The 24,229-nt window shown below is 38.8% G+C and overlaps 2 protein-coding genes and 1 long non-coding RNA gene across 11 annotated transcripts in view; 1 reads left to right on the top strand and 2 right to left on the bottom strand.

Moving 5' to 3' along the window:
• The window catches only part of SNAPC3 (small nuclear RNA activating complex polypeptide 3), a 32,982-nt gene that overhangs the window by 3,783 nt on the left and 4,970 nt on the right, over window positions 1-24,229 (top strand). The window contains exons 2-11 of one of the 7 annotated variants that reach the window (XR_008441465.1): window positions 2,300-2,377; window positions 3,603-3,687; window positions 5,698-5,802; window positions 6,312-6,461; window positions 9,915-9,997; window positions 11,219-11,383; window positions 12,398-12,505; window positions 14,167-14,490; window positions 15,184-18,602; window positions 19,721-20,211. Coding sequence is in view for 2 of the 7 variants with exons in the window: in XM_054004242.1 (XP_053860217.1) it covers window positions 2,300-2,377; window positions 3,603-3,687; window positions 5,698-5,802; window positions 6,312-6,461; window positions 9,915-9,997; window positions 11,219-11,383; window positions 12,398-12,505; window positions 14,167-14,314 (922 nt within the window). In the remaining 5 variants the exon portion in view is untranslated. Of the gene's footprint in view, window positions 1-2,299; window positions 2,378-3,602; window positions 3,688-5,697; window positions 5,803-6,311; window positions 6,462-9,914; window positions 9,998-11,218; window positions 11,384-11,992; window positions 12,361-12,397; window positions 12,506-14,166; window positions 15,040-15,183; window positions 20,212-24,229 lie in introns of those variants that run through there. The other 6 variants (XR_008441467.1, XR_008441464.1, XR_008441466.1 and 3 more) reach the window with 6 other exon arrangements.
• On the bottom strand, window positions 9,594-14,160 carry LOC128822518 (uncharacterized). Of its 2 annotated transcripts, XR_008441469.1 has the most exons (4): window positions 14,046-14,160; window positions 13,741-13,843; window positions 12,984-13,039; window positions 9,594-9,645 (listed from the first exon to the last, which is right to left on the bottom strand). It is a non-coding gene; the product is annotated as an uncharacterized LOC128822518 (long non-coding RNA). The 2 variants fall into 2 exon arrangements; XR_008441470.1 differs by lacking the exons at window positions 9,594-9,645; window positions 12,984-13,039 and adding an exon at window positions 13,212-13,294.
• PSIP1 (PC4 and SRSF1 interacting protein 1) overlaps window positions 17,770-24,229 on the bottom strand; it is a 37,170-nt gene continuing 30,710 nt past the window's right edge. For both annotated transcript variants that reach the window (XM_054004241.1, XM_054004240.1), the window contains exons 15-17: window positions 23,450-23,669; window positions 20,542-20,653; window positions 17,770-18,537 (exon numbers count right to left, since the gene is read on the bottom strand). In XM_054004241.1, coding sequence (XP_053860216.1) covers window positions 18,474-18,537; window positions 20,542-20,653; window positions 23,450-23,669 — 396 coding nt within the window. In that variant the 3' untranslated portion in view covers window positions 17,770-18,473. The remainder of the gene's footprint in view (window positions 18,538-20,541; window positions 20,654-23,449; window positions 23,670-24,229) is intronic.

Raw genomic sequence — 24,229 nt, 5'->3', positions numbered from 1 at the left:
GACACAGTAGGATCCCAAGCTTGTGGCAGTCAGGAGTGTCGTGTTCCTAGTGAAAACTCTGTATTGCACACACTTCCATGTCTTAGGTGTCTGACAGTAACTTAGCCTTAATTTCTGGAGGGATTAGTATATAATTCCTGTTTGTAAAGCCTAGTCCAAGTATTGCTTATGTTGTTCCACTGGCAGCAGTGGAGTTATGCAGGGGGAGCTCCAGCATGGCCTGTGTGTAAGCAGAGCAAAGCCTTTCAAGACTTCAGTGCATGTGATACAATGACATATGTAATTAACTAGTAGACTGACTTTTAATATCAAAAAAGGTGCTCTGCTTTTCCTTCAGAAATTGAGGATTTCTGACTTTTCAAGAGTGAGAAGTGGCAGTACCAATGCTTGCAAGGTTCCATGGAACTTGTCAGAGGTTCAGTGTATCCCTTTAGATTAAGTAGCTTTCAGTCGTCACAAGAAAAAAGAGGAAGCAGTTTTAGATAGTGTCTTTTTGTAGCAGCTTTTCTGGGGATTTAGTTTTTTCCCTGAAACAGGTAATTAATGGTCATGGTGTGGCCAGAGATCCTGCCCAGAGCTATGGGAAGAAAGAAAAGCACAAGTATTGCTAGTAAGTTCTGACATACTGTTGGTGGGTTCTGGCATAGAGGGGAAATAGGAAACTATCACCTTTGATGTGAGTGAAACTTCACAGTATTAGGTAATAAACATTTTCAGATCCTGCATATAATTCCTGTGATGTTTAAAGAACTGAATACAAAGTTATTTCCTCAAAATGGTATATTTATATGAATATTAAACATATTCAAGTGACATGGGCTCTCTGGTGAATGGGATCACTGATCTATGTGCTGGGAGACTTTGGATAAATAATTTGGTCATATTGTCAGTTTTACAGAAAGGGTCAGTTGTGAGTTGATTTGTCTGTCAGGGGATATCCTTTACTTGATTATGTGAGCTGCTCATAACACAGTGCTATGCTGCTTGGAGAACAACCCCATCTAAAAGGTTGAACTATGTTCTCAAAAGTGCTGTTCTCCATCTTTCTATTAGTTAGATTACTATTTCGCAGCTGTGTTTCAGTCTGTTTGACACAGGATTAACTTGTCTGTCTCTGCCTGCATTTCCTCAAGTGGGAATCTAAGGATAAGGTCCATTCTGTTTCCAGGAGGTTGTGTCTCATTACTGCAAAGTTCCTTTTAAAATGATGCTTCTGAAAGAATCCCATTTTCCCAGCAACTTAAAAAAATATTTTGAGATGAAAACTGTGAAACAGAGTTTAAAACTTTGTATGTTGGTGAATGGTAAGTAACTAAACAATAGTAAATTCATATTACTGTCAATACAGAATGACTTTATTGGCTCATCAGAGCAAAGCCATCTTTCCACAATCAAAATTTTGTCTCTGACTTTTGCTTATTGTCAGCAGGTAACAGCTGATTCCAGATTTCTATTTCTCAATTACTTTGTATTCCTATCAGTTCCACTCCAAAGGGTTATTCATTACTGTAGTGATATTATGGTTGACATGGGGAATGTTATAAGATTATAATGAAAAAGAAAATAATGGAATCATAAATGTTGTTGAAGATAAATGTTACAGTCCAAAAGGTTTTCCTAGAATTCACCAGTGGTAGTTTTGTCCCATAAAGAGATGGGTTTGCACAAGAATTTGCTGGGATTCAAACTGCGGGTGGATTTAGGCACTTGAGTAATCTCTGCCTTTAAATGGTCTGCAAAAGTGGAGAGACAAAAGCAATCAAGTCTGTTCTCTGTTTTAAATTTTTTTTTCCTCAGGCTATTTTTAAGCTGAATAAAATTCTATTGTGATTAATGCGAAATTCTTCTGGGAAGGACTGCAGAGGAGGGGATGTACATATGATGATTCCTCTGAATCTGGTGTGCTGCAGTGCACAACCTGAAATGGGAACTCATAAATATGACCAGGTAGTGAAACCACCTCCAGGTTCCTGCCTCTCATACTTCTACACAGATGGTGAGAAATCACTGCCATGTCCAAAGAGGATAGCTCTAGATTTAGATAAGATATCAGGTAAAACTTGTTTACTTTGTAGAGTGGTGAGGCACTGGAACAGGTTGCCCAGAGAATTTGTGGATGCTACATTCCTAGAAGTGTTCAAGACCAGGTTGGATGTGCTCCTGAGCAACCTGGTCCAGTGAAAGGTGTCCCTGCCAATGCTGATGGGAGGAATGGAACAAGATGATCTTTTAAGGTCTCTTCCAACCCAAACTGTTCTATGATTCTGTGATTCTATTTGTTATTTTTTTGTTGTTCTAGCACTGATATGTTAATGTCTTCTGAAAAAGAAGAGGACTCAGATGTTATTCCTGAAGATAGCAGCTTGCTCACTCTTCGGTATGCTGTTACAGTACTCTCACAGTATTTTGGGTGGGGTGAAAAATCAGAACGGATGTATGGCTGGCTGCTTGTTCCCTTTACAGGCAGTGCTTTCTGAAGCACTGTACAAAAATACCGTAAGGGTGGAAACACCAGCTTATGATAGCAACATTGGTATGAGTCTTCTGAATGTTGCTTAGGAACTTTTTTATTAAGATATACAGAATATGCCTTCTTTCTTATTGGAAAAGGATTTCTGGACCTAGGTGCTTCTGAAGTAGTGCCTAAGTTTGGAGTCTGCAGTGGCCTTCTGATGATCATGTGTGTGAGGTTCCTCCAAAGAAGCATACCTCATACCTCTAGTAACTCACAGTCACGCTGTTTACAGCCAGACTGTAAGTACTGATGCTGCATCCAGATAACCTCTTTATCTGAGCCCACTCTGTTTTGTTGAGTTTTGTTTTGTTCATGGAATTTATTGATAAACTGGTGCATTTCAGAGGATAACCAGTATATGTAAGGTTTCTATCAGCTGGCAAACTTGGCCAGTTCAGGTCTTTGCTGTACTTTACATAGCACTAATGTAAAGAAATGTGTTTAGAAATGTGATCGGTGTTAAGCCTGATTGTTACTGAAAACACTTGTGGAGAGGTCTGGAGGACAAGTAAACTTGTCCTGGTTGTTAAGGATTGGGTGTTCATGCAGTGGTTGAATACATGTAATTTAGTAAGTATTCTACTTATGATATTCTTTCTTCTACAACTGATAATGAAGGTTTGTTTCTGGGTTTTCTAAAGTGTCTATGCTGTGGGGCTGAGAAAGAATATTTGTGGGTTGTTTCTTTCCTTGTGTTTTGCTTGAACATGAATTCAATTTTTTTGAAGTGGAAAGAATTGTTGAAACAATTTCTTCAAAGGTCACAAAGTGTTTTGTCCTAGGACAGCCTCTTCAAACAACATTTTGCTGTTTTTTGTTGTGAGTGTAAAATTGCTCACAAACAACGTGTCATTTGCACACAAGGGGGAAAAAAGCTCACAAGCTGAAATCCACAAGCTGGCCTGTGCACTATCAGGTTTTATGAGAGTCAGGAGATGAGTATTTTGTCTGTCCCACTAAGACAGACAGGAATCATGCTCTTTGAAAGCTGCTCTGTAGTAGCTTGTGTCATTTAAAAATATGAAATTTTTGAAATTCTACGTGGAAATTGTTGAGTGAAGTTTTGTCTTGTGTTCCTGCCCCTCAGAATTAGAAAGAAGGCCTTAGATAGGAGAGAAGAAAAAATTATTGTGGATCGGGCTTGCAGACAAGAAACTCTTACCTATGAGATGGTAAGTTGCCTGTCATCTTATAGGCTCTCAAGACAGCCAAAATCCAACTTCTGCTTGTTTTTTTAATTCACTACTATGAAATGTACACTGTAAATGTTTGCAGATACAAGTTTGCCGGTAATGATTAAAGATAAAGAGATTTTATAGAAAGATAGGACAGGAAGTCTGCTCTTTACTGTCTGTTAATACTGGTTGTACTTAAGGAGGAACTCCATCTTGTTGCCACTATATTACTGCTTTTTTTAAAAAGTGCTGTGAACTTACTGCTAGACATAGAGTTAGACAAAATGTGTAAAGGTTTTGCTCCTGGAGTCCAGCGTTGGAAACTAAGCTTCAGTGTGTAAATGATTGTGAGCTAGTTTCAGTAGGGCTGAGAGAAGAAAACAGTAACAGTGGTGGTAAATATGTAATTCTGAGCTTTGTAAACTGATTTTTTTTCAGCCATTTTGAACTGCTGGGAACCAGGAGTGTAGTCATCAGCCCCTGAAAAACCTTATTGGAATTTTTTAACTGTGCTTAATAAGTTTGGGTTTTTTAAATGATTTCTTCTTAACCACTGTAGTCCTAAACAGCAAAACCTCATTTCATAAATGCTCATAAATGCTCATAAAACCATTAAAGTTAAAAGGATTTAGGATTTAGGATTGTTGAGCCCAACCATTACCTTAACATTGCCAGATCCACCACTAAACTGTGTCCCTAAGCACCACTTATACACATTCTTTGAACTCTTTCAGGGACACTGAAGTGCTGGAGTCCATGGCTTTAACTGCTGTAAAAATTAGGGGCATAAATATAGTGAAGAAAGATCCTCATGTGACCATTAGACTTGTTTTTCCCCTTGAGGTTTCCTGGTCTGTTGTGAGTTACCATGTTTCAGCTGTTCAGAGACCCAGGCACATTATGTAAACAACATGATGCAACTGCTCTGCTGGGCTCTTAGTCTGGGGAATATCTGAGAAAATATTAGCAACAGAAACCTTCATAAAGGGTTTCAATGAATACTGCTGTGTTCTTTGCAAGAATGAGCACATGGTCATTTATTGCATTCTTTAACAAGCTGTGTCAGAGCTGTGATTCTGTGGCTGGGACCACGATGCCTTTGTACAGGAGGAGAGCAGTAAGAAACACGAGTTCGGAATGTGTCACATGAAGAAGGCAGATGCAAGGCAGAGAACACAAGTATCTCTGCATTTCATAGGAGTACAAATTCCTGTTACTAAATCTGAGGAATACTCCATGCTGGTGGAAGGTGTTTGTGCAGGAGCACACTCTTGATTCACTGGAAAAGGAGGAAAAGGCCACAGAAAAGTACCTTCCTTCATTTTCACAGCTGGGCTGTGTCTTAAACACAAAGCAGGGTGGAAATGTAGGGATCATTTACTTCTTTTCTAAAACACAGTACTGTGTCAAGGGCAGTGATGGGTTTTGGGGTTTGATTTTGGAGAAATTGTGGCCTCCAGCTATGTCTAGCTTCCCTAATAAGAGGAAGTGTTGCACTGACTGTAATTTTCATATATTTCATTCTGTGTATATTTTCTAGATTAACATTTCCCAAATTAAGGGTTGCAATCCCCCTTTACATATGAAAGCATTCAAAGAGCATTTCAAAGCATTAAGTGGTGAAAGTTGGTAGCAGCTGGGTTCCATGAGGGCAGAATGACAGCAGCCTCTAATTCCTTTATGTGGGGCCTCTCAGTAGCCAAGGAGCAGCCAGCTGTCTTGCAACAAAGCTGAGAAATAAAGGAACATGCTTACAATTGGTAATTGGAGCAGTTTCTCACCTTTCCACCTTGGAGAAAGTAGGCTGCTTTCAGTTCAGAAGTCTACATAGTCAAAAATGAGTTAGCATTTCTCAGCATTTCTCGGACTGTTGCCCAGTGTTTATTATGTGTGTGTGTGTATACATACATACATACATACATATATATATATATATATATATATATTTATATATATATATAGTTGCCAGTATAATACATATGTGTGTGTGCGTGTATGTTTTTCTAGGAGTCACATGCAACTGGAAAGAGGCCAGACAATCCAACAGATCTAATTGAGGAGGGTGAACTACTTTTAACTCTGAACATATTTTATCCTGTTATATTTCAGAAGGTTGGTATGAAATTCTCTGTGTTGTATTCTGATTCTTTCCTATTCAGGTAATGTCTTGCTCTCCCAAGCAGTTAAAATCAGTGAGTCTACTGATGACATATGGTAAACGCTTCAATTCTGATAATTTCTTATGTCTTTTTCAGAATCTGGCTTTCATTCTGTTAGTGGTTTACATAACAAAACTTTTACAATAATTACACAGTAGTTAGTTTATTTTACAGAAAGCTCAAAACCTGAAAATAAATACATGAAAATTAAAATATTTTTTCTTGATTTAAGTGAGCTCAGACTTCCTGTCTTTTCTGCATTTTCTGGTGGAGAATGTAACATTTGAGTTCCTGAATAAAACTATTAAGTATCAGTCTTAGGAGAGGCTGTGGCAAGATGCTGTTCAGAGAAGTGATGTGACAGATGCTGCCAGTAATGACCTTAGGCTGTCAAATAAAGAGCAGTGCTGATGCAGATAAAGTTATAATTTATCTGGAGTTTGTATTCTGTGTTCTTTGTAGCATAAAGATCACAAACCCTACCAAACAGTCCTTGTACTGGGCAGCCAGAAGCTCACTGAGCTGAGAGACTCGATTTCCTGCGTCAGTGACCTCCAGATAGGTGGTGAGTTCAGCTGTCAGCCAGATCAAGCACCAGAGCATATCAGCAAGGTAAAACTTCCTATGTGGAGCTCTCTACCTGTATAGGAGTCTTGAAAACATAGAAGGAGAAGGCAGAGTTTTGCTTTGTTGTTTTTTCTACTAAATTCAGCTGCATTGGTTCTGCCTGTTGGTTGCACTGCAAGTAAATACTTCATAGCAGCATTACCAAGATGACCTGTTTTGTGCAATATCAAGAAAAACATCATCATTGCTACTGCTAGGAAATGGAAACACAAGCAGTGAGTTTTGCATAGATATATTCCTGTGAACTAATTTTATTTTGAGCTGTATTCTGAAACACCAGAGGTAATAGCTTAATCCCACTAATAATAATAAGCTATATCATCCTACTGTGCTTTGTTGTTTGCAACTGGATGCTAATCAAATATAGGGATGAAGATTATTCTTCTCTTCCAAAGTTGCTATGTATTCTCTGGATATGAGCAAAACAAGTCATCTAGTTGAAAATACTGAAATGAAATAATTTTGATTATACATCATATGACATATAATAATATCACAGAATGGTTTACATTGAAAGGGATTTGTGGACGTCATCTGGTCTACTCCCTCTGCTCAGGCAAGGCCCTCTGCTCAAGGTGGTTGTCCATGACCATGTCCTGACATTTTTTGCGTGTCTCCAAGGATGGAGGTTGCAAAACCTCTTTGGACAGCCTCTGTCAGTGTTCAGTCACCTGTGTCAGTAAAGAAGTGTTTCTTGAGGTTCAGGGGGAGCTGCATGTATTTCAGTTTGTGCTTATTGACTCTGATCCTGTCACTTGGGACTGCTAAAATGAGCCTGGCTCCATCCTCTTTGCACCCTCCTTAGAGGTATCATGTATGTTAATGAGATTCCCCAACCTGAGCTTTCTCTTCAGGATTCTAACTCACAGCTCTCTCAACCGCTGCTTTTAGGAGAGATGCTGCAGTCCCTTTGTCTTCATGGCCCCTGTGGGACTCTTTCTTCAGTATATCAATGTCTCCCTTCTACTGAGCAGTCAAGAACTGAAGACAGGCCTTTAGGTAAGGCCTCACTAGTGCTGAGGAGAACTGAAGGATTGCCTCCCTTGACCTGCTGGTGATATTTTATCTAATGCAGCACAGGATCCCATCTGCTCCATTGGCTGTCTTTGCTGCAAGGACACATTGTTGCCTCATGTTCAGTTTGGGATTTACCAGGATCCCTGGGTCCTTTTTGCCTAGCTGTTCTCCAGTGGAGTGACCCTCAGTATACAGTGAAGCATCAGCTTGTTTATCCCCAGGGGCAAGACTTTGCACTTCCCCTTGCTCAACCTCACCAAGTTCTTGTTGGCCCATTTCTTTGGGCTGTTAAGATCCCTCTGGCTGGCAACAGGATCATCTGGTGTATCAGCCACTCCTTCCAGTTTTGTGTCAGCAGCAGAGAGGGTAACGGTAGCAGATAGAAGTGAATCAGAGGGTCTGAATGTAAAACGCATTCCTACTACTGTGTCTTTATGCAGGTCATCTGAGAAGTCCTGTCTTTGGAAAAGCAGTGTCTGCTTTTCCTGTGTTTTGTCAGCCTAGATTTAATAGCTCAAAGAGACTTCGGCACAAATGAGCATCCTAGACTGGTCTGATCATGGAGAGTGCCTGGTTGTCCATGGTTTTCCCATATAGAATAAATAAGGAATCTTTATTGAGTCCCTGAAGGGTGGATGAGGGAGAAAAGGAGGCTCAAGGGAGACATTATCACTCTCTACAGCTATCTGAAAGGAGGGTGAAGAGGGTGTAGCCAGGTCAGGGGTCAGGTCTCCTGGGTAACAAGAGACAGGATGAGAGGAAATGGCCTCAAATTGCACCAAAGAAGGTTTAGATTGGATATTAGGAAACATTTCTTCGCTGCAAGGGTGGTCAGACTTTGGAACAGGCTACTCAGGGAAGTGGTGGAATCATCAGCCATGAAAGTGTTCAAAAATGTGTGGATGTGGCATTTGGGACATAGTTTAGTGGTGAATATGGCAGTGCTGGGTTGATGGTTGGACTTGATCTCAGAGGTCTTTTACAACCTTGATGATTCTATGATTCTATTCCAACCACTTCTTGGGGCCTCAGCATGCATAGTGGCTGCTTTGGAAGACAAATGCTTTCACCATGAATGACCCCTTCCTCTTTTCCTCCAGCTCTAATTGCTGAGTGCAGCATCATATGATGTGGGATGTCCTTTGGGTCAGTTTGGGTCAGCTGTCCCAGCTACATTCCCTCTCAGCCTCTCACCCAGCCCCAGCCCACTGGTCTTGGGGAGACTTGGAGAGACAGCCTTGAAGCTGCGCAAGCACTGCTCAGCAGTAGCCAAAACACTGGTGTTATCGACTCCCCTTTGCCAAAAATGCAGAGCACGCACAGGGGCTGCTGTGAGGAAAGTTAACTCCATACCACATTAACTCTCAACACTAAATACTTCTTACTGAGGTGACAGAGAATTATTGAAGTCTTGTCCCCTGCACACGTGTGCACAGGCACACATGCACAGTTACACAGGAGAGCACTTCCTTGTCACATCTGTATAAACAAGTCAGACAGGAAGTCTGGAGTTCTGGACAAATTCTGGAAGGTCCAATCACCTCACTTCTAGCATCTTACAAGAAAATCTATCATCCTTCAAAATTCTTCCTTAATTACAAAGTTTGTCACATGTAGGTAGTCTATTTTTAACATTCTCTTCCATCAAAGATAATTAACAGTTTATGGCACTCATATAAGCAGTGCAAGAGTCATTAGATGCCAAATCAACTCTAGAAGCTGAGCTAAACATTAACTTGCAGTCAATGTGTTCTCCAAATGATATTTCTGAGTGCCACATTCATACAGCTTTTCAACACTCCCAGGGATGGTGATTTCAGCAAGTCCCTGGAGCAGCTTATTCCAATGCCTGACCATCTGATGGGAAATAGGGAATAAATCACCTTTTTTTTTTGCTTTGCTTCTGTATGCAGCCTTTGCTTTTTCTCATGTAACTTCCTTTATCTGCCATGAGCTTGCTTGTCTTACTTTGTTTTCCCAGTCCTGCTAAGAAAGAGGAGTGAGAGAGGGGGTGGATAGGCATCTGGTAGCCACCCAAAGTAAACACAGTGCATCTTGCTAATTTTTAAAAATATTATTCTTTTTTTAAAGTCAGTGCCTTGCAATTACTGAGTTTGTGCCTGTGTTCTTGTTCTTTGTTTTTGTAGAAGTTCTGTGATGGGGACAGAAATAAGAGAAGAGCATTAAAGTAACCTGTAATGGCTTGAGAACAGTATCAGCAGTGTAGCTCATAGTTAGCAATCATATGAGCCTAGTTGTCACATCAGCATCTACAATCAGCAGAATTTTTCTTAGACAACTGTAGAATGAGCTCTCTTAATATAATTTAGATACCTAAAATGCTTGGATTTTTGACATGTTCTTGTTTAAGGTGTTTATTCTCTCATAACACTAATGGAGACTTCTCTCTCTGTCCCTCAGGATCTCTACAAATCTGCCTTCTTCTATTTTGAAGGCATCTTCTATAATGATAAAAGATACCCAGAGTGCAGAGATCTGAGCAGGTATGGTATTTGTAGATGTTGACTAAGGAAAACCTTAAGGAACATAAAATTTGTTTCATTTTGTTTATGACTTGTGGTGTTTTAGATACTGGGATGTCTAGAGTATTAAGCTGGAATGGACTTTTCCTGCTGTTTTTCCATGATGAATTGGTTTTTACAGAGAAGTTTAACTTTACGTGCTCTACTTACTCCTTCCATTCGCTTCCCTTTTGAAAAGAGTATGAATCAATTTTTTAACCTGCAAATGCTGTTTTGCTCTTGTTGAGATTGGATTTCTGTGTAAAGTGACAGGTGCCATTTTGTACTGGGTTTTTAAGCACCTTCCCTACTTGTGATGGGAATCAAAAGACTTGCTTGTGAGGTAGAAAATGTGTCAGAAAGACAAGAAGCTCAGCTGTGTGGCACTAGTTGTCCTGCTCAGTCTTGAAAATATGCTAAATGCCTTAATTGTAAAGTCAACATGAGGTCTATGTGACTGATCAGAAAAGAAATTTGAAGGAAGCATGGTCTTGCTGATAGGCTAGTGAGATTTAGGATATCAAAATGTTTAAAATGGTTGGTATGGAAGAGCTGACTCTGTTGGACCCTGTTATTCTGCCAGACTTTGTATGGGACTTTAGGGAAATTGATATTTTACTTTCTGTCTTTCTGTCTGTGAACAACAATGGTCTTCACAGAAGGGCTTGCAATAGCAGAGTTAGATGCCCTGTGTGTAGGAGTGTGCTGAAAAGCCAAAAGGAAATTTACAGTATACAGTGCCCTTCCAGTGCTAAATTTTGGAAATGTAAGTGCATTTGTCAGCTTTGTTTCTCCTTGACAAAAACAAAATTTAAAGAAAAAAGCTTTTTAATACTTTAAAATGAAGTCATTGACCAAGGGGGTAAAATAACCTGCTAGTCACTTGAATTATTTGACTTAAAAAATATTGTGCTGCGAACAGTCTGACCCTGGATGGGTCCAGGAGCATACATTGACTAAAACTCCTTAGGAAGCTGCCTGGTGAGGACTGAAAGGCAGATGTTCTACAAGAGCAGTGAACAGTTCTATGGTGTTGTAGTATTGCTGTGAAATCAACTTAAATTACTACCAAATGTTGTGAACTGTTTTGATTTCGATCATTTAACCATATCTCATTGAAGAATTTTGCATGTTCCCAAGTTGTCTTTTTCTCTGTATTCAATGTTCATAGATGTGCTGTGCTGATGGTTTTTCTGTTTTCAGAATAATTATAGAGTGGTCAGAATCTCATGACAGAGGCTATGAAAATCTTCAGTCTGCTAAAATGGAGGACTATGTATTTAATGATTTATCCCTCAAAATTGGCTTTCCATACCTTTACTGTCACCAAGGGAACTGTGAACACATCATTATAATCACAGATATAAGGTAAGTAGCTATTCTTTGGGAGTCCTTGGGCAAATGAAAGTAAGCCTTCTCTGGACAAACTTCAGACATTAGATGCTGAATGTTTGTTAGACTAACTTCTTTGCTTTAAGATTGTTCTGCTGCCTTCTGCAGAGCTTAAATTTTTCTTCCATATACATGGGAGTATCTCTGAAAGAAGGAGCGTAATCTTCCTTGCTTTTTTCTTTTTAATTTGTGTACAAAGACTGCTTTGCAATTAGTGTGCTATGACTGCTGTGTAACAGGAATGGCAACCACAATGTCAGGATCTTTCTATGTAGAGCAAACGTGTGGCAGATTTACGCACTGATTGTGGAGCACTAGGGAGCAGAATGTTGTAGGCTGTGCCTGGACTCAACTGAACAATTAGTTTGAAATTGAAGCTAAGGGGCAGGAACTGAAAACGTAATAGAGGAATGGAAATAGTGGGTTGAGGTGGATAGGCCAGGAAAAGGAGGAGAATGTGATAGTGACTGTGAGGTGGCAGCCACATCAACAGTAGAACTATTGGGTAGACTTTGCTCAGTGCATAACTAGAGAGAGCACTCCTGTGGTTGTCTGTAGTGGGTGACAGGTAATTTTCTGTTCCAGGAGCCTGATGTATCAAAGTATTGATAATACATGGTGCTTTCCAAAAGGAGCATAACCCAGAGAAAAGCATAGATGTTGCACATAAATGATCTGAAGATTCACCTGACAGTAGTTTGTTGGTCTGTGTAGGAGATAAAAGCTTTAAGATGACCACAGAAAGGAGATGGTCTGAAGACTTACTGCACAAACTGAATTTACTTGTGACCATAAAATCCACAGATGGTGCAACTAGCAGTCTATCTCCAGATCGTCATCTGTGTTAAGAAATGTTAAGCAGAAGTCCAGTCAGAGTTTAGATGGGAATTTAAATCATATCTTATCTTCAGTGTCTGTGCTTATGTTCAGATAAATTTCAATATGGCAACATCTTTATTGTATGTGTTGTGTTTATTTATTTCCCTCAAGGCTTATTCATCATGATGACTGTCTGGACAGGAATCTGTATCCCTTGCTGGTCAAGAAACATTGGCTATGTACCAGAAAATGTTTTGTGTGCAAGATGTATACAGCAAGGTATGCTACATTCTTGATGTTATTGTTGTCTTAATTCTTTCTAGGTGCTGCTGCTAACTTTAAAAAATAGTAAAAATCAAAACTCTGTATGTATTTCATAATAATAATTTTTACTCTTCAAGCAGTTGACCCCTCTCTTACCAGGAAGAGGCTTCCTGCTAGTGTTAATTTGGAATTGATTCAGGAGTTTCAAAAGAAATAAATGAGTAAGAGATTAATTATTTGGCTCGTGCTCTTTTCCATATCTAGAGCTTGGCTATCTTATCAATTACTTTTGAAAATCTTGCTTTTGGAGGAAAATGCTGCATTTTCCTCCTCTGCAAGACACATGTTTCAAATAAATTTACCAAAAATCATACAGTGCTTTTGTTTAATGTAGCATCTATACAGGTATAGATCTGTCCAACTCTAATATAATAAAATTTAGAGATTTTTAAAAGGCATTTAACTTGCCCCACAGGAAAGTCCTAACCTCTACCTTAAAACTCCGTGCTCCACAGCTGTTCTTGAAGGGTCTCTCTGTGATTTTCTGTCCTTAAAAGAGCAGAATATGAATTTCGTGCTCTTTATACACTTCAGTGATGTTAATTTAGATACAAGACAGACTTTAAATAAACAGTAGAAATTTCTCTAAAGACTAGGATAGGCTTCATGATTTTATAGATCTCAATTATTTATTTGCAAAAACACTGGTTGCCTTTTTTTTCCTCAGGACAGCTTATGCGCTCAGCCTCTGTTTGACACAGCAACTGTGTCTTCATTGTCTTGCTTGTTTGGCCTTAGACTTCCCTGGAATCAGGCAAAGAGCCAATTCCCCTTGAGAGGGGAGTCCATCCTAGTGTTCCGAGCAGAGCCCTGAGGATGCCTTTACAACATAATCTGTGAGGCATTTGGCCATAAGGGGAGGTGGAGCCAAAGGGTCAATATGGGGGAGAGATGGGATGGGGAGGGCATTACCAGAGGTGATGTAAATGCATTAAATTAAAACCAGGATTAAGCACTAAGCTTAAGTGGGGACATGCTAAACCACAGACAGCAGAGCTGCTTTGGCTGGCTGTCCAGTGTGTTCTAATCTGTGCAGATAGCATTTGTAATCACCAGAGGCCTTCAGTTGTTGTGGCCTCTTGAGTGCTATCATAAATTAATTACTCAGTGACATGGCAGGGCCTCCTTGTACATGTTAACTTGTGTTCATGTTAACTTCAGTGCTTACTGGAGTGTGCTGCAATCCTCACCTGGTCTTGTCTGCATCATTTGGGTCCTGATTTTAGACTCCTAGATGGTTTTGATTACTTAGAAGAGCTTGGGTCAGTACATGTCTCCTCCATTTTAGAGTTTCTTGCATTAACGGAAAAAAAGATTTATGATTTAGATGGCCACCGGGTGGACAGAAGATTCCTGTTAATTTTTTTAAATGCAACACAGGTTTGAGGACTTTCTCAGGAAGTGTTGCTGGAGCTGCTGGGGTTGACATGGAATGGGTGGAGAGTTTGGAAATGAGCTGTATGCTGGGATAGGAGATAAGCAATATAGGTAGAACCTTGTGTATCTAAAATTATTACTGTTTGTTGCTGCCATCCCCAGTCCTGAGTAAAATGTTGAGATGTTTGCCACAAGTGTGTTGCACTCATAAGAAAACACTTGTGTTTTGTAACCTGCAGGTGGGTAACCAACAGAGACAGTCTGGCACCAGAGGATCCTTGTTTCTTCTGTGATGTTTGTTTCCGGATGCTCCATTATGATGCAGAAGGCAATAAACTGGGGGAGTTTCTTGCATATCCTTATGTTGATCCTGGGATTTTCAACTGAAACTGACATGTGCCATGATTAATTCAGTGAATGACATTGTTGAATATGTTGCTCTGGCTGTTAAAACCACTGGACATCGTGAGGTTTGAGCATACTGCTGGGTTTCAGGTTAGGCATGTAATCCTCTCCCATGAGCTGGAAGGAGCCCTTGAAGACTATCTGGTGTGTTTTTCTGAGTAAGTATGATTTTACAGATAAGTTGGCATGCAAAAATGTAATACGCTTTTACAACATTCCAGTAGTTTGGATGCTGTGGACTGTTAAATGTGGATGTTTGGAAATACCTGGCAAAAGAAAACATGATTTTGAGAAGCTCTGTGCATCCAAGGCTCTATAAATCTCTGTGGATGAGAACATGGTCTGTATATATCTTACCTTGAAAACTCTGGCAGTTGCCATATTTGAACAAGGATGGATGGCACTGAATTTGTAGGGAGGAGAACGCTTTCTGAAAGAGAAGTTCAGAATGCTGGTTGAACTCTTGGGTCTTTCCTACAAATGAAAGCTTGCATCTGAAGGCTTTTGCTGTCCCTGGTTTCTGATTCTGAGGACTGATTCTGTAGAGAGGAAACTATATTTCACCATTACTGAATAGTAGCCTGCCTTTTAAATAATTTTGTCAACTGTTTACAGTGTATGCAGTGTTCATTGTGCACCTTTTTATTTAGTATCATTCTGTTATTGTAATGTAATGTTTTTATAAATTAAAATGGGGCAAATTTGTAGTTCGTACAAGTCTCTTGTTAAACTGAAACTCTGTCAAGGCAGGATATTCTTTTTTTTAAAGTCTTCTGGAATTAAGAGTATGTTAGTGGAGATCTTTGTTTTCGGAAAGTTAACGCTAACAGCTTTTCTTTTGAAAACTTCAGCTAGTTCTGGTTGGGGGAAGACAGCCTGCTCTAGCAATCCACATTGAGAAGAGTGACAAACTGAAACCTGTTGAGGTCCTGTGGCTGCAGATTCTGCCAGTGCTGACTTGATTATCTTAGATGTCTTGAAACAAAGGTATCTGAAGCACCTGCAGGACTCCATTGATCACTCCCATATCTTACTCTTTCTAGTGGTATATTAAGTCATTTGGATATAAATCAATGTGGTTTTTTAGGAACAACAACAAAAAAAAAAAAAAAAAAAAAAAAAAAAAAAAAAAAAAAAAGAGAAGTGTGTTTTTTTGTCCTGTCTTGTAAACCAGCCAGCTGTTGGCCTGTATATTTCAATGAATCAACCACTTGTAAAAGCAGGTGGCGATAGTTCTCTTACCCTTCAGGAATCTGCAGACAAGGGAGTGCCCTGCCCATCACAACTGTGACAAGTCCAACTGCTGGGGCTGGGCTGGTTTGTGGTGCTGCAACAGCTGCTTTAAAGGTCCTCTTTTATACAGCTTGGTTGCAACTTCAGCATTTGCCTCACAAGTTGCTACTCGTCATCTTTCCCCTATCTCCTCCTCTTTCAGCTGTCTCCCATAAATATACAGGCTTTCCAGTCCCCTTCAGTATTGGATCATGGATCATATAGAGAGCTAGCTTGAGTTCTAAAGCACCAATTAGTAGTTTTTTTGTGGAGGCTTTTTTTTTTCTTTCTTTCGCTGTAGAGAGAAGGGAGTGGCAAAATGCGAGTTTACTCTTTCATTAAATTAATTTGCTTCAAATATGCTGTCTCTCACACAACCCACTTATCTTCTTAATTAAAAGTTAAGATGAAATATATTTAAAAATTTAAAGATTAAATTAAAAATTCTTAATCTGCAGATTAAAAAATTTTACTGGTTAAGTCCCATACTTCCAGTATGCAGAGAGAAAGTAGCCACAGTCTGGGTGTGGGAGTTGAGAGCATTCAGTGCTTAACTACAAAATAGAGAAGAATCATATTAGAAGCTTGCTGTTCATATGACGTGATCCTCTTTCATATTCAGTGATGCATCTTGAATGACAAATGGCACAAAAAGGTTACACTAAGTCATAGGTTCTAAAGATCCCAGAAGTTGTCACAGGACAACCGAGTGTGGTCTTTATTTGATAAGTCTTTCTGAATGAGTCCTCTGAGTGAAATCCAGCATTGCGTACAATGCTCATTTGTAGCTAAATCTCTATGACACCAGCTGGATATGTTTTAGCAACTTATTAAATGCTATGAGTGTTTTGATGATGAAAACATCCAGTCAGGTTTATTACTTCATGACAAAAAATGAGAAAAAAATTATTTTTAATAACGCCTTGTCTGAGTGTTGCTAGTTGAATCTCAAAAACATTAACCTGAATCTGTGGTTGGCTTTTGGATTTGATATTTTTTTAATTAAACACTCAGTGATCAGACAGTATGATCCTTTACAAGTTATTTCAAACTTCACAAATGTATTGCAGATTCTCTCCCTAGTGAAAGTTTATGCCTTGCTGACAAGGTGATATAGAACACTGTTTCTTGTATTGAGGAAGAGGAGAGGTCTCTCTGATTTTATGTTAATATGAAGTTCCAAAGCAAAACATGATTCATGTAGACAGTGATAGCACTGGCATTTGCCAGTGCTATCCAGGCACTTGTAACATTATCACAAGAGTCCCCTATGTACTTGAATGATGAACAACTCAACAGGGCTGCACAATATTTTAAGGTGTAGTTAACTCCATTCTTGAAGTAGGGATGCTATTGTTAAAGTTAAGTCTGCTTTAAATTTTGTGCATAGCTGTGTTTTCTTTCTAAGAAAGAATCAGCCTTACTCCTGGTGAGACTTTAAGTGACTGACCAGTCACTCTCAGCTCTTAAGTTTGTATCTTTCAAGAGACACAGTTTAGGGCCATTCAAGCATCTTTGAAGGTGAGATGACCCATTCTACAGTTATGTCAGACTTTGTCTACAACTTACTCAGAGGGGGAAGAGGAGAGGGGCAGGCACAGATCTCTTCTCTGTGATCAGTGACAGGACCTTGAGGGAATGGCCTGAAGCTGTGTCGGGGGAGGTTTAGGTTGGATATTCAGAAAAGGTTCTTCACCCAGAGGGTGGTTGGGCACTGAAAAAGCTCCCTGGGGAAGTGGTTCACAGCACTAGCCTGACAGAGTTCAAGAAGTGTTTGAACAATGCTCTCAGGCACATGGGATGTCTTGTGCAGGGCCATGAGTTGGGACTTAGAAGATCCTTGTGGGTCCTCTTCAACTCAGGATGTTCTATGTGTATTCTCAGGATTTTCAAACTCTAATTTTTAACCTGGCTATCTGTCAAATACCACATACAAGTTGTTACAGTATTGGGCAAAGTTTGTGTTTCAAGCAACAACGCTTCAGAGAGGTTTGTACCTGTTCTATTCCCTTTCATGCCTCCAAGAGTTAAAACACTTTACCAGTGTTTCTGTTAAAATTCTAGTTAGGGATCCCCGAGTTAATGGCAAAGCAGTAAAATCAAAATAGTACTAAAACCAGACTCATGTTTTTCCTATGAATGGTTCTGTCTATACAAGGATGTCTTAATCAGTTTGAAATTCTTTAATTCCATAAATTGTTCAAGACAATGTTTTCTAACCATTCTGCAGCAGCAGGTTCTGTGAGAACACCACACTTTTCAGTATACTTTCTATACCAAAAGCAAACCATAAAAGTCACATTGCAGTAAATTGGCACAATGCATTTTGCAAGAACAGAACTAAACTTATTAAAAAAAACAAACAATGAAGTATACTCATACATGAACATTGTAACAGCTATAAAAATGCCGCTTTCAACTCCTACAAAACACAGTGAAAAGACATCCCCAACAAGAGTTGAAAAACTGCACAGAGGTAAGTATCATAGGAGGAGAGGTTTTATACAAATGAAGCAACTGGAGAGTTAGAAGTATTTACACTTTTTCCTGCTATTAACTAGACAAACACACAGTACCAAGTTAAAAATATACTACAACTCTAACTCCTGTAACATATAAGCATTTTCTAAGTGGGATTTTCATTTTTTGAAATGTGTTACCTGTTAATACTGGATATAACTATTGGCAAAAGTGTTTAAAGACTTTAAAACCAAGATTAAAGGAACTTTTATTCCACAAAATTTAACTTCAAAATACTATGCTTATAAAATTATTTAGAATTTCAGCAGTCTATAGGTTTCGAATGTAAAACTTAACAATCCTCTTTAATTTGCAGTTAAAAAAACCAAACAACAAAACTTCAGTGATGTCATTTGTTTTCAAAGGCAGAATCATCTACTGGTTTTTCAAGCTCTCTCTCTTCACCACACGTCCTAGAAACAAAATAAAGCAACGTTATTGGATCACATACAAAAGCAGCAAGCAAGACTTATTCCAGGTGATTGCACAGTCTAGAGCAAGGAATGCTGATGAACACTCAGCAGTACATGAAGTCTGGAAAACTGAGGCTGTTAGCAATGCCAGCTGTTGTTACCCCAACAACACCCTCAAACCTGAAGCTAATCTGGCAGTGAGTGGCATCACTATTGATGTATGTGATGGGCTGTGAAGGGCAGTCATTCAGAGCTCCATTTGTATCTGTACTGTAGGTCAGTTTAGGTGGAAAAGTGCTCTAGCTTAACATGCTTTACCTCCTGCCACTGAAATCCACTGCATCCCCGAACACTGAGGTAACCTTGTGGAGCAGTATGTATTTTTACAAAAAACAAACACCTGAAAAATGTTCTTAAGTGCAAATCAGATCAGAAATTTTAAGTTACAGGACTTTTTTCAAAATTTCTGAATTACATCTTCAGAAAGGTACAGACATGTCCTCCCTCTAGCAGAGGGAGAAATGTTCAGAACCAAATACAGTCTTGTGATTTAAGAGGTTTACCAGCTCTTTTCTTAGAGTGAGCCACACAGGTGTTTTGGACATTATTTATTTCATTTACTTGTTTCTCACTTATAAGAAACCAAATACTGCAAATAAAAATGTAGAAGAAATATTGAATGAAATAAAGTTTGTATGCTGTACGAGTATGGAGCTTGAATTCAGACATGTGGATGCACTTCTCAACATGCACTGTATTTGCAAGGGATTTATTTAAAAATAGGTTTTTTGCTGTTAGCTACCAGTAAGTTATCAAAGTCAAAGATCATTGGAGTGTAGGTTCAAAGCCACAGCAAACACCATACACACAGTTAATAGAAATGTTTATTTAATTTGTTTAAGCAGGGGGCTAGAATATAACCTGTATGAGAACCTACACTTGTAACTCCACTGTGTTCCTCTAGCATGTTGCTTGTTCAGATCAAGTGAGTATTCAGCTTAACTGGTTGAAAACTCCCAAATCCACTTCAGTACTTCTGATGCTGTCTCACAATAAATACCAGCTAAATTTTCATCTTAAGTGGGGTTTTTTTTTTGTTGTTGTTTTGTTGTGTTTAAATTTACCTTACTATAAATAACAATCAATATTTCACTTTCAATTTTGTATAATTTTAACTTGGCAGGTAGCCAAAAGAATGCCAGGCAGCTGCAGTTTCTCCAGATGTGCTTGAAGACAGTGATGAAAGGAGCTTGCTCCAATACATACTGCTGAACAAAAACAATCTCTTGAGTGCAAGGTGCAGAGTGCCTGGAGAAAACAAAGTGTACTTCAAATTTGTTACTAAATTCTATTAAGTGTTTCTCTTTCTGTAATAGATTAATTGCTTGTTGCTTATGTTTACAGAACATATTTTTCGCTGCAACCAAGGTTTAAATACTTAATGCCAGACAAATTCAAGCATTCTCATGGTTTTATGTTTAAAATCAGTGCATTCAACTCTATGAAGCATTCAGACTTCTGGAATTTCACAGGTTTAAGTCCTAGCCTTCAGTTTACCTGCATTTGAGTGATTTTTATAGTCTAACTGTAAAAGATGATTTAAAGTGGCTGTCTATTAATGACGATACATGAGTTCATGAGAAATATTAATAAATCTCATTAGTTTCTATAAAACTTGGTTCAGACTTCCTTTGCTTCCAACTCAATAGCCTAAAACACGAGAAAAAGCTTTTACTTTGCCCTGGTCCACCACATGCTGATTCTCTCCGATAGCAGGACATCCTGTTATGTTTTTTAAGTCTCCACCACAGCAGCGAGTGAAAGAATATTCATTCAAAACTTAAACAGAAGATTTGCACACTGTTACTCTCTAAAGCTGGTATCAAACTCTCTGAAGAAAACAGTACCTTAACATGGTTAAGTAACTTCCATCTACTGCTATTCTATTTTACATGATTAAGCTAGAGCAGAACAATCCTCAGCTCAATAAGGTTATTAACTCACTTTTTCTTACTGCCAACTTCATGCCTTTCTTTCCTTTCTTCAGCATTTTCTCCATTGTGTTGTGACTGGTGCATGTCCTGGGCTTCAGACCCTCCATTCAGAATCTTTGAACCTTTAAAATGAAATAGCAGAAAAGTGGTACTTGCAGGGAATAAAACTGTATTATAATAGCCCCGATAATTTCTTTACCTTAATCAAATAAAACATAAATATTTTCCCCTCACCTTGATACCCAGGCAGCTGAAACAATACAAAAGACACTAACTGATAGGGCTTCAACTTCTGAACATCCCATGTAATGTGCGCCTCATCCTATGGGAATTGAGCAGTTTGTATTTTTAATGCAATTTCAAGTTCTTCCTGTGCTTGCTAGGCTACAGATCATAGGCCTAATGCTTGTTTGTATTCTGAGCAGTGAGAGAATATGCTTCACTAGTAAACTCTCTTTACCACTCTTAACCAGGTCAGTTAATTTTGGGAATTCTTGTTGCTTTAACTGGTGAAGTTATTAATTCCATCACATCTCATTTACTCTTAACTCCCAAAAATTATGTATAATCAAAATACATATAAGTGTTTAATGATAGCATGAATTTTTCAAGCAGACAAGCACCACTAGTTGGAAGGTGTATTTAGTGAAGTCAATGCAGAAATATTTAACATCTTTTAGCATTTCTGTGATGACTACATGTTTTGCTGTGGTATTACAAGCCAGTGAGTTTTGAGTGAGTTGAGGAATGTCACTCTCTGAAGTGATGGTCCATTTTACTTGAAGTTGCAGATTTATAAAAGAACTCCTCTATTAATCTACTGAGCTACAGTAAGAAAAAAAGACAAGATGTTATTCATCTGAATTTTTACAGTTTATCTATTTATACTTGCTCAGAATCAGTTCTGAACTCAAAGGCCACAGGAGGAATTCGATAAAACAGTAAATGCTGTATTTCCTTGTTACAAAACAGATAATCTGATGCTGTACATTAAGTACCACAAATTACAGTATCATTCTGTATTGACTTATCATTGTGAAGATAGTCAGGGTTCAGCAGTTCAGTTTTTAAAAGGGCAAAAGACTGCATGTAAGAATCAGATTTTCTTTTTACAGCAAATAAAGAAAAAAATTACTTCCATAAAATATCCCTTTACTCTGACAGAACTTCTTCCCATTCTCCATGTGACTGAGCAACAACATGGTATTTCACTGTGTTCTGCTGAAGTTGTGTTAAGCTTATCTGACATGGTTTCACTAGCCAGGCTATGCCCAAGAAGCCTCTCAGTGTAGCTTCTTTGTTAAAGTATTAGTTGTGCTGTTTGGGAAAAGATCTGTATGGAACCTCTACTTCATCACACATCCTCTCACCATCAAATGGGTGGATTTTAAAATCATCCTTGCTTTCTTAACAACTACAAGGATAGTGATATTTGTACTATAGTTGTGTTGAATCCTTGGCACCTCAGTTACACTAATTTGCTATAGTAATTTGTTTAGTCTTGATCCGGGTGGTGTAACTTTTAAATCATTTTCTGAAAAAAAACCCAGTTCTGCTCCCAGAAATCAATTTCAAAGCGAATGTAGTTTCTGTGAGGTGCTTGTGGAGATCAAGGATCTAAATAACTTGAATAGATGAGTAGACTCCTACATTGCAACATAGCTTTCTAGTGCATCTGTCTCATTTTGTTCCTCTATTTAAAAATGTATATATTTTAGTACTGATTTAAAGTTATTATTGAGCATGCTTACTATGGAAAGCTTTTGATATTCTGCTGTACAAGTGCTCATGATATATGTGGAACTGTACTGTTAAGAGTATAAATACATTCTCCTGCCATAAATTATTTCTTTACTGTAAGTTAGGCTGAACTACTGAAGTCGCAGCAGGGAAATAACACAGAAGTGGTTAAAAGTTGCTGCTACATATGGTTGAGCATGCATGATATAGAAAGAGGCTAGGGAAGGAAACTAAGCAGTTTCAATTTCTCATTGTGGCAGAAGCTTAGGTACCAAAAATCTACTGGAGGAATAGAACATTGTGTTGATTTTGGCTGGTGTAGGGTTAATTTTCTTCATGGTGATGAATATGGGGCTGTGTTCTGGATTTGTGCTGAATGCAAAGCTGATAATACAGGGATGTTTTTTAACTTCTGTGCAGGGCTTACACACAGCCAAGGCCTTTTTATGTTCCCACATTGGGTAAGAAGTTGGGGCTACATGGGAGGTGACACAGCCGAGACAGATGACCCAAACTGACCAAAGGGACATTCCAGACCATATGGCATCACACTCAGTATGTGAAGTAGGGGGGAAAGAAGGGGGAATATATTTGAGTTTATATTCCTATTATGTGTGGGGGACCTGCTCTCCTGGGCATGGCTGAACACCTGCCTGCCCATGGGAAGCACTGGTTTGCTTTTATGTGGACAGCTTTTGCTTTCCCCATTAAACTGTTTATCTCCACCCATAAGTTTTCTTCCTTTTACAATTCTGATTCTCTCCCTGATCCTACTGGTGGAGGAGTGAGCGAGTGGCTGTGAGGGGCTCGGCTGCTGGCTTGGGTTAAAGTGCAACAATGGTAGTATGCCATTCTACCTCACATTTAATGTTTTGGGTTTTTTGTTTTTTTTTTAATTCTGTAACATTATCAAGTTAGATAATTTACAGAATTAAAATTTGCAAGACCTAATTTTTGCAAAAGCCATTTCCTTTAGCCAATCGAGATAGAATGGCCATGATAAATGTTACATTGAATTTGAAACTTATTTGTAGCAGTACTGTCCTTGACAACTTCAGATATGAAAAGGTTTACATAGAATGGTGAAACTCCTGCATCAAGGAGATTTTGAAGCTGGCTCAGAAATTAATGGAGACTAAGACTTTTATGTGACAAGAAAGTAAACCACAGTGACTTACCTGTTTGGTCTTTTTCCTTTTCAATTTTTTTGTTTGCTCCTTTCTTCCCCTGTTCTTTGGTTTTATTAGCTTCTTCATGCTGCTTCTGCTCAGCAAGTGATTTATTCAGTACTTGGGAAAGAACAGAATCTCCTTCCCCAACCAGAAACATGGTCTTGAACTTGTTATATAGCATTGTAGATTTCTCCATAATAACTTGGCTAATTTTAAATTTCCGTATCTGAAATCAAAGTAATAAAACAGGCTCCTCTTAGGTGCTTAAATATCTGTGTAATTTCATTACATGCTAGCTTAAATTCTTCATTTAACCTACAATGAGATAATAGACTTTTGCACTTGGAAGTGTCACAGAACTGCCAGGTTGAGAGGGACCTCAAAAGATCCTCTGGTCCTACCCTTCATTGGAAAGGGACCAAATTATCAAGCACTCTTGATCCCATCACAATTTGAAAACCTCTAGTGATGGAACTTCACCACATCCCTGAGGAGGCTGTTACAGTAAAACAATTGTTCTTATTGTAAAAAAAAAAAAAATAGTTTTTTAGAATCAAAATAAAACCTTTCCCAGTGCAACTTGTACCCATTGCCCCACATCTGGTGAAGACAAAAGCCTCAACCCTCTCTTTGCAGTAGCCCTTTAAACAGCTGGAATAACGTGATGACTTTTCCAGGAAGGAAAGAACTAAACCCTTGAGTCTTTGGTTATAGGGCAGGTTCTCCAGCCCTTTAATCTTCTTAATGGCCCTCCTCTGGGCCCTTTCCAGTCTGTCTGCATCATTC

Source organism: Vidua macroura, chromosome Z (assembly GCF_024509145.1).
Source record: "Vidua macroura isolate BioBank_ID:100142 chromosome Z, ASM2450914v1, whole genome shotgun sequence".
Taxonomy (NCBI): Eukaryota; Metazoa; Chordata; class Aves; order Passeriformes; family Viduidae; genus Vidua; species Vidua macroura.
The sequence above is the reverse complement of the archived record's forward strand: the minus strand, read 5'-3'. Positions and strand labels throughout refer to the sequence as shown.